At 42.5% G+C, this 18,036-nt stretch overlaps 2 protein-coding genes across 3 annotated transcripts in view; one reads left to right on the top strand and one right to left on the bottom strand.

The window, feature by feature from the left end:
• The window catches only part of cyp51 (cytochrome P450, family 51), a 40,960-nt gene extending 29,398 nt beyond the window's left edge, over nt 1-11,562 (bottom strand). Inside the window, exon 1 of one of the 2 annotated variants that reach the window (XM_072575791.1) lies at nt 11,343-11,562. In XM_072575791.1, the coding sequence (XP_072431892.1) occupies nt 11,343-11,406 (64 nt within the window). In that variant the 5' untranslated portion in view covers nt 11,407-11,562. The remainder of the gene's footprint in view (nt 1-11,342) is intronic. The other variant, XM_072575792.1, reaches the window with a different exon arrangement.
• Nucleotides 11,563-11,628: 66 nt separating this feature from the next.
• Nucleotides 11,629-18,036, top strand: part of hus1 (HUS1 checkpoint clamp component) — a 44,140-nt gene continuing 37,732 nt past the window's right edge. The window contains exon 1 of the mRNA XM_072575784.1: nt 11,629-11,716. Within this exon, the coding sequence (XP_072431885.1) occupies nt 11,665-11,716 (52 nt within the window). The 5' untranslated portion in view covers nt 11,629-11,664. The remainder of the gene's footprint in view (nt 11,717-18,036) is intronic.

The following is an 18,036-nucleotide window of genomic DNA, read 5'->3' as shown; positions in this document are numbered from 1 at the left end:
TAGTAGAAGCCACTAACAAATTATTGAATTTCCTGGGTCAGCAGGGACTGCGAGTATCTAAAAACAAACTACAATATGTTGTGCAAGACGTGAAATACTTGGGACATTTAGTTAGTGAGGGAAAGCGAAAGATAAACCCGGAACGGATAGAGGGAATAGTGGGGATGCCGCTGCCCAGCACTAAATGGGAGTTACGCAAATTTTTGGGTCTCACAGGTTATTGCAGATTGTGGATTGATTCCTATGCACAGAAGACTAAGAAATTATATCTCAAACTATTAGAGGGGGAACCAAAATGTCTAAGTTGGGATGATGAGGAAAAAGAACTAGTTGAGAAACTCAAAAGAGATCTGATCCATGCCCCCGTGTTAGCCTTACCTTCCCTAGATAAACCTTTCCACCTCTTTGCTACCATGGATAAGGGAGCGGCTTTGGGAGTATTAACCCAGAGGTGGGGAGGAATGAGACAACCAGTAGAATATCTTTCGAAGCTATTGGATCCAGTATCCCGGGGATGGCCTGAGTGTGTGCAGGCTGTGGCTGCCACTGCACTGTTGGTAGAGGAAAGCAGAAAGCTTACATTTGGGGGAGCCCTAATAGTAAGCACTCCACACCAAGTGAGAACGACCCTAAACCAAAAAGCTGGGCGATGGTTGACAGACTCGCGGATTCTAAAATATGAGGCAATATTAATAGAAAAGGATGATCTAGTGTTGGTCACGGACAATTGTTTAAATCCAGCTGCCTTTCTTTGGAAAGGGGAAGAAGACTCTCCTCAGAATCCAGGGCACGACTGCTTTGACATTATAGAATACCAAACTAAGGTCCGCATGGACCTGAGAGATGTTCCACTTCATGCAGGGGCGAGACTTTTTATAGACGGATCATCCCGGGTGACTGAAGGGAAAAGACATAATGGGTATGCAGTCGTAGACTGGACAAACGGTAGTGTGGTGGAGGCAGGAAGGTTGCCAAATGGGTGGTCAGCTCAGACTTGCAAACTCTATGCATTGGAAAGAGCCCTTAGGGCATTAGAAAATAAAGAGGGAACAGTATACACTGACTCTAAATATGCATTTGGTGTTGTGCACACTTTCGGCAAGGTATGGCAGGAACGAGGGCTGATCAATAGCCGGGGGGAGGAATTAGTACATGAAGAATTGATTAAACGGGTCTTAGAATCCCTATTACTCCCCTGAGAAATAGCAGTAGTGCATGTAAATGGTCATCAGAAAGGAAATGAACCAGAAGTTAGGGGAAATAGATTAGCCGATGAAGTGGCTAGGGAAGCCGCCCTGAACCCACAAGAAGTGGTGATTCATTCCCTAATACCTACTGTCCCAGGTCCTAGGGAAGCTCCTATATTTACTGAAAGCGAAGAAAATGAATTGAGAGATTTAGGGGCTGTAAAAACAGCGGACGGGCATTAGAGGTTACCTGATGGAAGGAGAATGTTAAACAAAATGATGATGCGAGACATTATGGCTGTCCTACACCAAGGCAGCCATTGGGGAGTACAAGCAATGTGTGATTTAGTTCTTAGGGAATATGGATGTAAAGGAATATATACAATTGCTAAACAAATATGTGAGGGATGTATCATGTGCAGAAAGGTAAATAAGAAAGTCTTGAGAAAACAGACCCCGGGAGGAAGAGACCCAGGATTGAGACCTTTCCAGAGTACACAAGTAGATTATACTGAACTCCCCAGGGTAGGGAGACTAAAATATATGCTGGTCATAGTAGATCATTTATCTGGTTGGGTTGAGGCATACCACCTAGCTACTGCCACTGCGAGTGGAGTGTCTAAAACAATACTGGAGCACATAATTCCCCGATATGGGCTCGTGAACCATATTGATTCCGATCACGGAACTCACTTTACCTCTAAACTGTTACAGGGGGTAATGAAAGGGTTGGGAATTTCCTGGGAGTTCCATCCTCCATGGCACCCGCCATCATCGGGAAGGGGTGAGAGAATGAACCAAACACTCAAACGACAGCTCTCTAAATTAATAATAGAAACCAGACTCCCTTGGACCAAATGTTTACCTATAGTTCTCTTGCGAGTACGAACAGCCCCAAGGAAAGACTTGGGACTATCCCCCTACGAAATCTTATTTGGATTACCTTACTTGGGAACGTATGGAGAATTGCCAATTCCCGAAACTAAAGATTTGTTTTTAACGAAGTATATACTGGGCTTGTCCTCCTTTTTGTCTTTCCTCAGGAAACAGGGTTTATTGGCACAGACTCCACCCCTTGAATTCACCGTTCATCCCATCCAGCTGGGCGATTGGATCTTAGTAAAATCATGGAAAGAGACTAAATTGCAGCCGGACTGGGAAGGGCTGTACCAGGCTCTTTTGACTACCGAAACGGCAATAAGGACGGCAGAGAAAGGCTGGACTCACTACACTCGGATCAAAGGGCCAGTGGACCCTCCCGTGGAGGAAGAAGTCTGGACAGCCGAATCAATGCAAGATCCGCTGAAACTCAGACTAAAGAGACTTTGAGTAACTAATTATACAGTGGCGACGCGAGCGCGGGATTATTTCTGTAAGATTGTATATTAAGTCGTTTTGTGCTTCAGCATGATGTTTAGAATACTGGGAATGCTTAGAGTTATGATGCTAGCCCTCTTAGTATTGGGATTTAGTCAAATATCATTTTCATATGTATTATTAACGGTTCCTGAATCTGATAATTCACAAGTAATAGACGCTGATGTATGCAGTTTAGTAAATTGTGGGGATGTAGATAATCAGAGACAGTACCGCAGCTCTGAGATACATCTTAAGTCCTATGGGGATGGCCTTGGGGACGGTACTTGGTATAATGTTCTTGTCACAGTACACCGGGCCCCTTCCGACCAGCTCGCAATTGTCCTGATAAAACGTGTAACCCAATATACCTGACAATAAGGAAAACCACATGGCACGAAACAATCCGGGGGGGGGGGGGGGGGGGGGTGGCACCTATGAGATACAATTAAATGAAACATTTGGGATAGAAATGAAAACAAATGGGAAGGATTTCTTGGGCTGTTGTTTCCGAATTAGTGCAGGACAGGGAAAACGGGTAGAAATACTGGGTAATAAGATACAACCTTTCACCCCTCCCGCTGATCCTAAAGTAGTAAAATTTATAGAGGTAAAGGACTTGAAACAGACCATCGAAATAGAAACTGGATACGGGGATGCAAATGCCTGGGTTGAATGGGCAAAGTATACTGTAAAAAGTCTGAATAAGAGCAATTGCTATGCATGTGCCTCCAGTAGGCCAGTGGCCCAGGTGGTTCCCTTTCTGCTCAGGTGGAAGCGAGGCAGGAAGGGCATGAAATGTATCAGGATGAGACTGCATGGAATGATAGGAATTGTACCTCCCTATCTCTGATGTTCCCTCCCTTGGAGAAGAAAGATGCAAAAGTTCCCCCCATATTTTCCGTCGCAGTTGGAAATCACACATCGTGTGTGTGTAGACGAGGTACAAGTCGGTCGAGAGATTTGGAGGAGCTGAAATTATGTACAGAGATTAAGAATGTTATCGAAACGGAGAAGGGAAGGAACTACTCAGCACTAAAGGCTCCCCGAGCGGATCTGTGGTGGTACTGTGGAGGCAAAATATTGAGACACACGCTACCTCCGGATTGGAGAGGGATATGTGCAATTGTACAATTGGCAATTCCATTTACCCTGGCATTTGAGAAGGAAAAGATAGGAGGCAAAAAGGGAAGGGGTAAGAGATTACTGTTAGACACTTCTTTCAATGACAGGATTTATCTCAATTCGGTAGGAGTCCCTGGGGAGTACCTGATGAAGTCAAGGCTCGTAACCAGATTGCAGCAGGCTTTGAGTCAGCTCTCTTTTGGTGGGTAACAATTAATAAAAATGTAGATTGGATAAATTACATTTTCTATAATCAACAGTGATTTATAAATTATACAAGAGATGCGGTTAAAGGAATATCAGACCAGCTTGATGTGACAAGTAGGATGGTATGGGAAAACAGAATGGCCCTTGATATGATTTTAGCAGAAAAAGGGGGTGTGTGTGTGATGTTAGGAGGAAGCTGTTGTACCTTTATTCCTAATAACACTGCACCTGATGGTTCAATTACTCGGGTCTTAAGGGGATTGACTACCTTAGCAGAGGAACTGGCTGAGAATCCAGGAGTAGACACATCTCTCACAGGATGGCTTGAGTCCTGGTTTGGAAGGTAGAAGGGGGTGGTGGTTTCTATCCTTACTTCCCTGATAGTAGTAGTCGGGGTATTGGTGGCTATTGGCTGTTGTATACGAGGGCTCACCCAAAGACTGATTGAAACAGCCTTGATGAAACAGGTGCCCCTAAAAGAAAAATGCAGAAGATAACAAATGGTAATTAAAGAAAAGGGGGAAATTGTGGGATATAGGTAAATTAATGTTACTTCTGCAATTCCATTTTACAAAGTAAATGAACTCACACCAGTGTGTAGTTGTTTTAGCCAAGAGCTGAGTCAACAAGAATGGAAACGATGTGGAGGAAATATATAATTGTTTTTGTATTAGCTAAAATTGTATCTCAGAATGAAATGTGACTGCAAAACAATGGTAGACATTACGGGCAAGTAGATAAGATGTTGTGAGTGGATGAAGTTAAGCTAGATACGCCTGTACAAACAGTAGGTATAAACATCTGTTTCCCACTTTTACAGAGACAGAGGAACAAACCCCAATTAAAAGGGTCATAGGGATCAGAACAGCCTCGGGAAAGGCACAGATGGAGAGGGTAGATAATGATGAAGAAAGAATATGCCCAACAATGACCTATAGCGGGATGAGGTCAAACAGCCTTGTGAGGCCAGAAATAAGCATTTTGTCACAGACAAGGCCGGATAAGGCAAGAGATAAACAGGGGTAATGGGTGCCGGTCTTAGGGAAGTGGAGGATGTAAGCAGGGGAGGAGCAATGTAAAACAAAAGAAACCAAATTATATAAATATTGAATTTGGTGTGTATGTCCTCTGCCTTATAGACACTGGACATCACACCCACTTGCAAGTGTAAAATAAATGACACTACTGATTCAGATCTTGTCTCGGACTGAAATTATTGAAGTAAGTGAGCTTTGTTTCTCACAGGTTCAATATAGAATATAGAACGTTACAGCACAGTACAGGCCCTTCAGCCCTCAATATTGCGCCGACCTGTAAAATTAATCTGATGCCCATCTACCCTACATTGTTCCATTATTATCCATATGAATGTCCAATACTCATTTAAATGGCCTTGATGTCAACGAGTCCCTCCCCCCCAACCTATCACCTTCATCCCCTCCCCCACTCACCTATTGTACTCTATACTACTTTCTCCACACCCTCCTCTCACTTATCTCTCCACCCTTCAGGCTCTCTGCCTGTATTCCTAATGAAGGGCTTTTGCCTGAAACGTTGATTTTGCTGCTCCTCAGATGCTGCCTGAAATGCTGTGCTCTTCCAGCACCACTAATCCAGAATCTGGTTTCCAGCATCTGCAGTCATTGTTTTTACTGTTGCAGGCAGGCCATTCCACAGCCCTACTACTCTCTGAGTAAAGAAACTACCCTTGATACCTGTCCTATATCTATCACCCCTCAATTTAAAGCTACGTCCCCTTGTGTTAGCCTTCACCATCCGAGGAAAGAGGGTCTCCACTGTCCACCCTATCTAATCCTCTATTATCTTATACATCTCGATTAAGTCACCTCTCAACCTTCTTCTCTCCAATGAAAACAGCTTCAGTTCCCTCAGCCTTTCCTCGTAAGACCTTCCCTCCATACCAGGCAGCATCCTAGTAAATCTCTTCTTAATCCTTTCCAAAGCTTCCACATCCTTCCTATAATGCGATGACTAGAACTGCACACAATACTCCAGGTGCAGCCTTACAAGTATCTTGAAGCATGACCTCATGGCTCCAAAACTCAATCCCCCTACCAATAAACGGCAACACATCATATGCCTTCTTAACAACCCTATCAACCTGGGTGGCAACCTTCAGGAATTTATGCACCTGGACACAGAAATCTCTCTGTTCATCTACACCGCCAAGAATTTTACCATTAGCCCACTACTCTGCATTCCTGTTGCTTCTTCCGAAGTGAACTATCTCACACTTTTCCGCATTAAACTCCATTTTCCACTTCTCAGCCCAACTCTGCATCTTATCTATGTCCCTCTGTAACCCACAACATCCTTCAGTACTATCCACAACTCTGCCTACCTTAATGTCATCTGCAAATTTACTAACCCATCCTTCTATGCCTACCTCCAGATCATTTATAAAAACAGATCCTTGCGGCACACCACTGGTAACTGAGCTCCAGGGTAACCATTTTCTATCAACCACCATCCTTTGTCCTTTTTCAGCTAGCCAATTTCTGATCCAAACCACTAAATCACCTTCAATCCCGAAACTCCTTATTTTGTGCAATGGCCTACTGTGTGGAACCTTATCAAATACCTTAGTGAAGTCCACATACATCACATCAACTGCTTTACCTTCATCCACCTGTTTTGTCATCTTCTCAAAGAACTCAATAAGGTTAGTGAGGCACGATCTACCCTTCACAAAACCATGTTGACTATCCCTAATCAAATTATTCCTTTCCAGATGATTATAAATCCTATCTCTTATAACCTTTTCCAGCACATTACCCACAACTGAAGTAAGACTAACCGGCCTATAATTACCAGGATTGTCCCGACTCTCCTCCTTAAACAAGGGAACAACATTTGCTATCCACCAGTCTTCTGGCACTATTCCTGTTGACAATGACATAAAGATCGAAGTCAAAGGCTCTGCAATCTCCTCCCTAGCTTCCCAGAGAATCCTAGGATAAATTCCATCCGGCCCAGGGGTCTTATCTATTTTCAGATCTTCCAAAATTGCTAAAACCTCTTCTTTGTCAACCTCAATCCCATCTAATCTTGTAGCCTGTATCTCCATATTCTCACGAACATTGCCCTTTTCCAATGTGAATACTGATGAAAAGTATTCATTAAGCGCTTCCCCTATGTCCTCAGATTCCACATACAACTTTCCACTACTATCTTTGATTGTCCCTAATCTTACTTTAATCATTGTTTTATTCCTGATATACCTATAGAAGGCCTTAGGGTTTTCCTTGATCCTATCCACCAACAACTTCTCATTGTCCCCTCCTGGTTCTTCTTAGCCCTCTCTTTAGATCTTTTCTGGCTAGCGAATAACTCTCAAGCCACTAACTGAGCCTTCACGCCTCATCCTCACATAAGCCTTCTTCTTCCTCTTGACAAGAGCTTCAATTTATTTAGTAAACCATGGTTCCCTCTCTCAACAACTACCCCACTGCCTGATAGGTACATATTTATCAAGGACTCGCAGTAGCTGTTGCTTGAATAAGCTCCACATTTCAAGTGTGTCCATCCACTGCAGTTTCCTTCCACATCTTATGCATCCTAATATTCATTAATATGTAAATCCCATAACTTCTTTAAAGTCATATTATTAAGATAATTTATGGTTTTACAATAAGAAGGTGATACCTCAGCTCAGACAATGCATTAAAGGTGTGAGGTTAGAGTCTGTCTGTATCCCAATTGAGTCAGACTGGTTCTACTTCCAAAGTGGAATTTATAAAATATTACATAGATTCACAGATATGAATATTGTGCATTTCTGAGCAAAACAGAATGTATCTGCAAATATAATTCTGCAATTGCAAATTTACCCCATTGACTTATATGTATGTGTGTGTGCGCATGTGTGAGAGAGAGAGAGAGTGTGTGTGTGTGTGTGTGAGAGAGAGAGGGTCTGCATGAGTGTGTGAATATGTAAGAGTGTGTGTGTGAGAGAGAAAGTGTATAGTGTAGTGAGGTCACCTTTCATGTGACACGAACCCAAGGCCATCCTCATGGGTACTGAACTTGGTCATTAGCCTCTGCTCAGCCACTCTATGTTGTTTTGTATCCCGAAGTCTGCCTTGGAGGATGGTCACCTGAAAATCCAATGCCGAATGTCTCTGACCACTGAAGTGTTCCCCAACTGGGAGGAAACACCTCTGTCTGGCAATTGTTGTGCTGTGTCCATCCATCTGTTGTTGCAGCGTCTGCTTGATCTCGCTAATGTACCAGGCCTCGTAGTACATGAGAAAGACAACGTTGGCCGAGTCACATGAGTACCTGGTGCACATATGGTGCACATGTGGTGTTCCCACATGTCCCACATGTCGACATTCTGACATATCTTGCAGTGGTTGCCATGACAGGGTTGTACGATTTTGTGGTCGATGTTGTCCTGCGGACAATAGTCTGTTTCAAGTTTGGCAGTTGTTTAAAGGTGAGAAGTGGAGGCATAGGGAAGGTCTTGGCGAGGTGCTCATCCTCATCAATAATGTGTTGCAAGCTGCGAAGAGCATGGCATAGTTTCTCCTCTCCCGGGAAGTACTGGACAATGAAGGGTACCCTATCGGTTGCATCCCGTGTCTGTCTCCTGTGGAAGTCATTACGGTTTCTCGCTGTGGCATGTCAGAACGGGTGATCGATGAGTTGAGCATCATACCCTGTTCCTATGAGGGCATCCTTGAGAACCTTCAATTTTCCTTGCAGTAGTCTGTTCTATTCTGAATAATGATGATGCCTCTTTTATCTGCCGGTTTGATGACAATGATGCTATTAGTTTTGAGAGTGTTGGATGGCATTGTGTTTTGATCAGGTGATGTTTTGCTCTACCTTGTGGGTGCAGCTGATGGATCTGTTCGGATGAGGAGGAATGTGAGGGACACCTGAAGGTCCTCAAGGATGACCTCATAAGAACATGGTATGATGCTCAACTCACAGACTGCCAGTTCTGATGTGCCACAGCAAGAAACCATAATAACCTCCTCAGCAGACAGACACGGGATTTAACAGATAGGGTACCCTTCGTTGTCCAGTAGCAGAGGGAGCAGAGAAACTACGCCATGTCCTTTGCAACCTGTAGCACATTATCGATGAGGATAAGCACCTTGCCAAGACCTTCCCTATGCCTCCACTTTCTTGTCTTTAAGCAACTGCCAAATCTTGAACAGACCACTGTCCGCAGCAAACTGCCAAGCTTTCAGGACAACACTAACCACAACACAGTACTACCTGTCATGGCAACCACTGCAAGATGTGTCAGAGTGTCGACATGGATACCACCGTTACACATGGGGACACCACCCACGTGTACACAGCGAGTATTCCTGTGACATGGCCAATGCTGTCTCTCTCATACACTGCAGGCAAAGATGCCCCGAGGCATGGTACTTTGGCAAGACCAAGCAGACGCTACAACAGATGAATGGACACTATGCAACAATCGCCAGACAGGGATGTTCCCTTCCCAACAGGGAACATTTCAACAGTCAGGGGCATTTGGCCTCAGATCTTCAGGTGACCATCCACCAAGGTGGATTTTGGCATACACAACAACATAGAGTGGCCGAGCATCGGTTGATAACAAAGTTTGGTACCCATGAGGATGGCCTCAACCAGGACCTTGGGTTCATTCACACAACAGGTGACCCCACTACACTATGCACTCACACACAAGCACACATACACATACACTCTTACATATTCACACACTCACACAGACCCCCTCACATACACATGCTCTCTCTCATACACACATACATACACCCCACACACTCACGCACACACCGTCTCATAGGCTTATACTCCATCAACTCACACACACACTTTATCAAGCATGCACACACGCAAGCACACTCTCTCACGCGCACTCACACAAACACACATACTCACTCTCTTATGCATGCACACACACACATATAAGTTTATGGGATGAATATATCATTTCAAATGCATGATACTAATCTTTTTTTATAAATCTTGTGGTTTATGGTCCTGCTCCACAGCTATCTGATGAAGGAGGAGCGTTCCAAAAGTAAAGAATGACTAAAAAAAAAGAGGAAGTAGACAGAAAAACCTAGCCAAAACAAATGAAAACAGAGTAAGAGTTTCTACAACTATTTAAAAAGATAAAGACTTTTCTTCAGGTGCCCATTATATTTTCCATATAGCATTTATACTTTCCCTCAATTATCCTTTAATTGATTGTTCTAATTTTAAATTTAAGATTATGTTCCCATGCTTTGAATTTCTCTAAAAGACTTAATTCTCTGTGAAGATTCCATTCAAAATCTAAACTCAATCAGATAATTTCTCATCTTCAGAAAATACAACATAAATTTACACTCTCTAATAACAACCCAAATGGAGTGGCTAAAAGCAACACAATATACAACTGCCGTACTACTATTAGCTTTCATATTTGTTACCTTTTGTTAAGACCAGCATTTCATGAGCTTTTAATTTTTCTTTACTTATTGACTACATTAGCTCTTAATTATAACATCGCTAAATACCCTAGGTGTTTATTCACTGAGCTATTCCAGTGTTTTTCCAAGTACATGATGTTGTCATCTATAATTTTCCAAAATAGCTGAACTATTTTCTGATTTCCAGCATCTTCAGGTTTTTTTTTGTTTATAATTGAACTATTTTTAATAGTTCATATCATTAATATATGAAAATGCAAGTAAATGTGAAAAAGCAATAAAATATGATGTGAGGAAACACAAACCAGTAGTTCGGGTCTGGAATGTATGGCTTGCAAGAGTGGAGGACATGATTTGGAAATGCCAGTGTTGGACTGGGATGTACAAAGTTAAAAATCACACAACACCAGGTTATAGTCCAACAGGTTTATTTGGAAGCACTAGGTCTTGGAGGGCTGCTCCTTCATCTAGTGATTGTGGAGAATCTAGTGATTGTCGCTCCGAAAGCTAGTTCTTCCAAATAAACCTATTGGACTATAACCTGGTGTTGTGTGATTTTTAAGAGTGGAGGAGACAGGCCTGACCAAAGGGGTTTATTATGTGATTATTTAAGTTTAAATATTGTGCAGATAAATGCAACAGAATGGTACAATGATGCTCATTTGAAGGGCATTTTAAAAAATTCATTCAAGGGACTTGGAATTTGATGGGTGAGCTATCATTTATTGCCCAACCCTGGTTGCCTGGAGAAAGTGGGGGATCAGCTGCCTTCTAAAACATTTGAGGTCGATTTGGCACACTTGAAGTTCTGTTGGGGCAAAGTTCCAGGATTTTGATCCACAGTGAAGGAATGGTGATATATTTCCAAATTTTGTACTTCCAAACAAACCTGTTGGACTATAAGCTGGTGTTGTGCGATTTTTAAATCTGTCCATCACATCATATTTCTCAGTCGGGATAGTAATTGGCTTCATCTAGATCATTAACTTATAAAGTGAAAAGTTGTGGTCCCAACACTGACCTCCCGATGTCGTCTTCTCTACAACGAGGAGACCAAAGATCGGGAATGGTTCGCCGAGCATCATTTCCAGTTGCTGATTTCAGTCATGGTCATTCCATTATATGGACACCTGTGTGGCGCAGCAACTCCTGGGTATTGGAAAGAATTGAAGGAAATCCTTCCTTCACTTGGTCGGTTCGGAGGCCGAGCCTTTGTTACCCCCCTGCAACCGCCAGGCTGGGTGTTGCCTTGGTAACCAAGCGGCGTCAAGTAGGAGCGGAAGTGACGCACAGTGCTGCAACGGAACGTTGTTTCCTGTATTGTATTTCCGGTCGCTATTGAGATGAAGTTCCGAGGGAAGATCGTGGATGTTGGTTGTTTAAATCATTTCACCCGTAAGTCAGTCTTTTCCTTTATCCGTCAGGGTCCCGTGGAAGTAACAGTGACCTCTTGTCCCAATATTTCTTCTAACTCCTCCAGTGCCGTTTCAAGACCTTTCCAATTACCAGCTCCACTTACACTGTTGGCCTCTCTGCGCCGTTACTGTTACTGAAGCCCTATTCGCATTTTTCTTCATGTTCACCAGATTTTCCTAAATTCCGGCCTTTGCTTTACTCGTGTTGTAAACCATCCCACAATCAACTCGCTGCATTTTCCTGTCACTCAGGCGGCTCACTGTCCAGTACATCTGGAGACAGTAAGGACTGCAGGAGCTGGAAGCAAGAGTCAATAGATGTGGAGCTGGAAAAGCACAGCAGGCAGACCGCATCCAAACGAGCAGAAAAGCCAACATTTCAAGTCAAAACCCAAGAAGTAAACGGGGTGATAGGTGGATGCAGGTAGAGGGTTATTATGACTGGTCAGTGGGAAGTGTGCAGTGGATAGGTGAGTAGGAAAATGGACATTTTGGTCAGGTCACGTCATTCAGATGGTGAGGAGGGATGGGGTCTAGATATGGGATAAGGCTGGGGGGGGGGGGGGGGTGGAGGAACTTTGAAGCTGGTGAAGTCAATATTGAGGCCATTGGACTGTCAGCTTCCCAGGGAGTATTCCTCCAGGTTCTGTTTGACCTCACTCTGGCATGGAGGATGGATGTGTCGCTGGGCAATTAAAAAGAATGGTAACCAGAGGGTCAGGTTGATGCATGCGGAGCACAGGTGCTCTGCATACTGGCCCCTGAGTCTGTGTTTGATCTCCCTGAAACAGGCTTTGTTTCTATTATAAAATGAGTCAAGTTTTGGCTTCTTTATGTAAGGAGGGACAGACATGCATTTAGGTTGAGCAGATTGTGCCTTTCCTCATTGTAGCTTAGAAAGTTGAGAGATTATCTTATTTAAATGTGTAAGATTCTGAAGGATTTGACAAAGTAGATGCTGAAAGATCTGTTACTGTCTTGCGGGAATCTGGAATTAAAGGGCATATGTTTAAAAACAGGGAATCGCCCATTTAAGAAAGAAGTGTAGAAGAATTTCATCTGAGGGTCATTTTTGTTTGAAAATCTCTTCCTCAGCAATAAGTGGAGGATGGATTATTGAATAAATGCAATGCTTAATTTGACATTTTGGTTAATAGTGAATTGAGGGCAACAGGGAGCAGACAGAAAAGTGGAGTTGTTTTTTTTATTTGTTCGATGTGCCATTGCTGGCTAGGCTAACATTTATTGCCCATTCCTGATTGCCCATGGGAAGGTGGTATTGAGCTGCCTTCTTGAATTGCTGCAGTCACAGAGGGGTACACCCACAATGCTGTTAGGAAGGGAATTCCAGGATTTTGACCCAGTGACAATGATGGAATGGCGATATAGTTAGGATGATATATGATTTGGAGGTGAGCTTGCAGGTTATGGTGCTCACATGCATTTGCTGCCCCTATTCTGGGTGGTTGTGGTTGTAAGTTTCAGAAGTATTATTGAAAGAGCCTTACTGAATTCCTGCAATGCAGCTTGTAGATGGTGCAAATAGTTGCCACTGTATATTAGTGCTAGAGGGAGTGAAAGTTGAAGATGTTGGATGGATTCCAATAAAGTGGGCTGCATTATTCTGGTTGATGTTGAGTTTCTTGAAGGTTGTCGAAGTGGCACTCTTCAAGGTAAGTGAAGAGTGTCTCACCACAATCCGAACTTGTGCCTTGTGGATGATAGACAGCTTTGGGGAGTCAGATGATAAGTTACTTGCCATGCACGTTCTAGCCTCTGACTTGCTCTTCTAAGTACAGTATGTATTTGGCTACTCCAGTTCAGCTTATGATCAATGATAACTTCCAGGATGTTGATGGAGGAAGATTCAGCAATGGTAAAGCCATTGAATGTTAAGGTGGGAATGGTTAGATTCTCTGTCATTGGATATGATCATTGTTTGGCACTTGCCATGGGACAAATGTTGCTTACCACTTAGCACCCCAGTCTGGATGTGGTTCAGGTATTATTGCTTGATTGTGCAATGCTTCTGGGATGGTTTGTAGTGTAGTGATAATGCAACAGGACTAGTAACCCAGAACTCCAAACTTATGTTCTGGGCACATGGCTTAAAATCGCACTATGGCAAATGGTGAAATTTGAAGTTAACTTTTAAAAGCCTGGAATTTAAAATAAAGCTAGCCTAATGGCCTCCAAAATCGTAAAAACCAACCTAGTTTACTAATGTATTTTAAGGAAGGAAGACTGTGCACCTTGAGTCACATATAGGCCAGATCTGGTAAGGGTGACAATGTGGTTGACTTTTCACTCCTGTTTGGGCAATTAAGAATGGGAAATAAATGCTGGAACAGCCAGAAAACTCCCATACCTCATGAGTGAATAAAAAAAAGCATCTGAGGAGTCTCGAATGGCACTAAATATTGTGCAATTATCTGCAAATATTTCAAACTCCTACATAATGAGAATGAGAACTAAGCAACTGAAAATGGTTGGTCCTAGGACACAACCTTGAGAAACTCCTGCAGTGAAGTCCAATGACTTTTAAGAAACACAAGCATTTGTTCTTGATATGACTGCATGCAGTGAAGAGTACATGAAGTCATACCCAGCTTCCCATTGAGTCCACTTTTGCTGCGACTTCTTGATACTTAGTCAAATGTTACCTTGATATCATGAACAGTCACCTGTACCTCACTTCTTGAGTTCAGCTATTTATGCTTATTGTGACTAAGGCTTGAATTTGGTTAGGTGTTGAGTGGCCCGAGTGGACAGCAAACTGTGCGTCAATGAGCAGGTAATGATTAAGAAAGTGCTGCTTGATAACACTGTTAATAGCACTTTTGTCACTTTGATTATTGGAAGTAGACTGATCAGATAACAAATGGTGAGGTTTGATTTGCCTTGCTTTTCGTGGACAGACATATCTAGGAAAGCTTCATAATTTTTGTTAGCTTGGCTTGCAGCTTATTGTTAAAGCACAAGTCTTCGACCTGGTCAGGACCCATAGCCTTTGCTTCCAGTTTTTCTCTTCATAGATTGTGGAATGAATCAAATTGGCTGAAGACTGCCATTTTTGATGCTGGGGACCTCAGGAAGAGCACAAGCTGGATCATTGGCTGAAAATAGTTGCAAATGCTTCAGCCTTATCTCTTACAAAGATCTGTTGGTCTCTTTTATCATTGAGGATATGAATATTCACGAAGCTGCCGCCTCTCCCTGTTAGTTGTTCACCTGTCCACCACGAGTCATAACTGAATATGGTAGGACTGCAGAGTCTAGATCTGATCCATTGATCATGGTATTGCTTTGCATTGACTTTTGCAAGTAGTGTTGTGCTATTGCTTTACCAAGTTATCACCTGATATTCAGGTATGCCTAACTTTGCTCCTGGCATGCACACCTGCACTGTTCATTGAACTAAAGTTGATCCACTGGCTTGATGGGAATGATAGAGTTAGAAATATGTTGGGCCAATGAAGTTACACATTGAGGTTAAATAAAATTCTGCCATTGCTGATAGCCCTCAACACCTCATGGATTCATGGTTTTAAGTTTGCTAGGTCTGTTCAAACTCTAGCCCATTTAGCACAGTGGTAGTGGCATATAATGAAAAAATATTCTAACTGTGAAGACCAGTCTTCTGCTCCACAAGAAATGTGTGTTCATCAGACCTACAAGTACTGTCATGGTCAGGTGCCTCTCCATGGGCTAAATTGCTGAGGACAAGTTTCAGTCAGTTTTTTTTCCTCTTATTGGTTCCCTTACTCTGTAGCAGACACAGCCTAATGGCTATTATCTTTAAGAGTTGATCAGATTCAGTTGGTCATGTTACTACCAATTCATGCTTGGTAATAGACAGTGAAGTCCCCAAAGGATGCCATCCTTAGAAAAAGTATACAATAATAAGACACTTAGAAATAGTAATGGCATTACAAGAAGTCAACAGCGATTTATGAAAAACAAATTATGTTTGACAAACTTATTGGAATTTTTTAAGGTTGTAACTTGATGAGGGAGAACCATTGAATGTGGAGTATTTTTATTTTCAGAAAGCTTTTGCTAGGTTTTTAAAATTAATTTGGCGAGTATGGGTGTCACTGACTGAGCCATCAATTATTGAGCATGCCTAGTTGCCCTTGAAAAGGTGGTGATGAGATGCCTACTTGAATTGCTGCAGTCCAGTTGCTGTGGCTGGACCTCCAATGTCTTTGGGCAGAATGCTCCAGAATTTTGACCCAATGACACTGAATGAAGAGTGATATATTTCCAAATCAGGATAGTGAGTAGTTTGGAGAGGAACTTTCAGGTGCTGTTTTTCTCATTCATCTAATGTATCACATAGGACATTATTGTTCAAAATCAAAACATATGGGATTGATGGTAATATCTCTCATGGGCTGAGAATTGGTTAGCAGAAAAGAAACAAAATAGGAATTTTTGGTGTGGAAGGTGATGACAAGTGAGGTGCCGTAGGGATGAGTGCTTGGGCCCTAGCTATTCACAATTTATATTTTAATGATTTGGATGAAGGAATCAAGTGTAATATTTTCAAGTTCACTGATGACACAAAATTAAGTGGAAATGTGAGTGGTGAGGAGGACGTAAAAAGGCCTTTCAGTGATTTAGACAAGTTGAGTGACTAGACAGATACATGGCAGATGCAGTATTTAAATATGAAGTTGTCCCCTTCAGAAAGAAACTGTGATGGATTGAGAAAGTTTGATGTATAAAATGACATGCAACCTTTCATACCTATCATTGAAAGCAAGCAGGCACATGCAGCAACCAGTTAGGAAGATACATAATAAATTGGCTATCATTGCAGGAGGGTTTGACTACAGGATCAAGGAAATCTTACTGTAGATGTGTAGGGCATTGGTTACACCACTCCTAGAGTATTCTATGTGGTTTTGGTTTCCTTATCTAAGAAAAGTGGGAGTGCAGTGAAGATTCACCAGAATAATTCCTGGAATGGCAGGTTTGTCTTTTGAGGAATGATCGGGTCGACTTGACCTGTATTCACTGAAGTCTTGAAATATGAACGAAAATCTCACTTAAACATAAAAACTTTTGCCAGGGCTGGACAGACGGGACACAGAGGTGATGTTTCTGCTGGCTGGGGTCCAAAACAATGGATCATAATGTGGGGATGCGTAATAGATCACTTCAAACTGTAATGAGGAAGAATTTCTTCATTCAGCATGGTGAAGCTGTGGAATTCTCCTGCATAGAAGGCTATGAATGTGAATTCACTGAATATATTTATGAAAGAAATAGATTTCTAGAAGCCAACAGTTTTATGGGATAATAGGACAAGGAGACACCTGGCTTTGAGATGGATGTGTAATTCTGTTGAATGGCAAAATGATTGGGTGGGCTGAATTGCCTAGTCCTGCTCCTATTTTCTTTTGTTTCTATGCAGAGTGTGTTCTGTGCACTTGCCACAGTTGGTGCTTCTTGCAATGTCTCTATCAAATCCCCTCTTAGCCTTCTGCTTTCCAATGAGAACAGATCCAAGTCTCTCAGCCTTTTCTCATAAGACCTTCCCTCCAGAACAGACAACATCCTGGTTAATCTCCTCTGCACCTTTTCTAATGCTTCCACATCCTTCCCAAAATATGGGGGCCAGAACTGTACACATTATTCCAAGTGTGGCCGCACTAATGTTTTGTATAGTTGCAGCATCATATTGTGGCTCCAGAACTCAATCCCTCTACGAATGAAACCTTTTTAATGATGCCTTTTTAACAGCACTATCCACCTGGATGTCAACTTTCAGGGACCTATGTCCATGGACTCCAAGATCCCTCTGCACATTCACACTACCAAGAATCTTTCCATTGACCCAGTATTCTGCCTTCCTGTTATTCTTCCCAAAGTGCATTTAACCTCACATTTAACTGCATTGAACTCCATTTGCCACCTCTTAGCCCAATTCTGCAGTTTATCCAACTCCCCATGCAACCTGTAACATTCTTCCAAACTGTCCACTACTCGACCGACTTTAGTGTCGCCTGCAAATTTACTAGCCCATCCACCTACACCTGCATTTAAGTCATCTATAAAAATTACAAACAGCAGTGGTCCCAAAACGCATCCTTGTGGCATACCACTAGTAACCGGACTCCGGGCTGAACATTTTCCATCAACCACCACTTGCTGCCTTCTTTCAGAAAGCCAGTTTGTAATCCAAACTGCTAAATCACCCTCAATTCCATACCTCTGCATTTTCTCCAACAGCCTACTTTGTGGAACCTTATCAAAGGCTTTACTGAAGTCCATGTATATCACGTCAACTGC

This window comes from Chiloscyllium punctatum, chromosome 8, assembly GCF_047496795.1.
Source record: "Chiloscyllium punctatum isolate Juve2018m chromosome 8, sChiPun1.3, whole genome shotgun sequence".
In the NCBI taxonomy this organism is placed as follows: Eukaryota; Metazoa; Chordata; class Chondrichthyes; order Orectolobiformes; family Hemiscylliidae; genus Chiloscyllium; species Chiloscyllium punctatum.
This window is presented reverse-complemented; position numbering and strand designations above follow the sequence as displayed.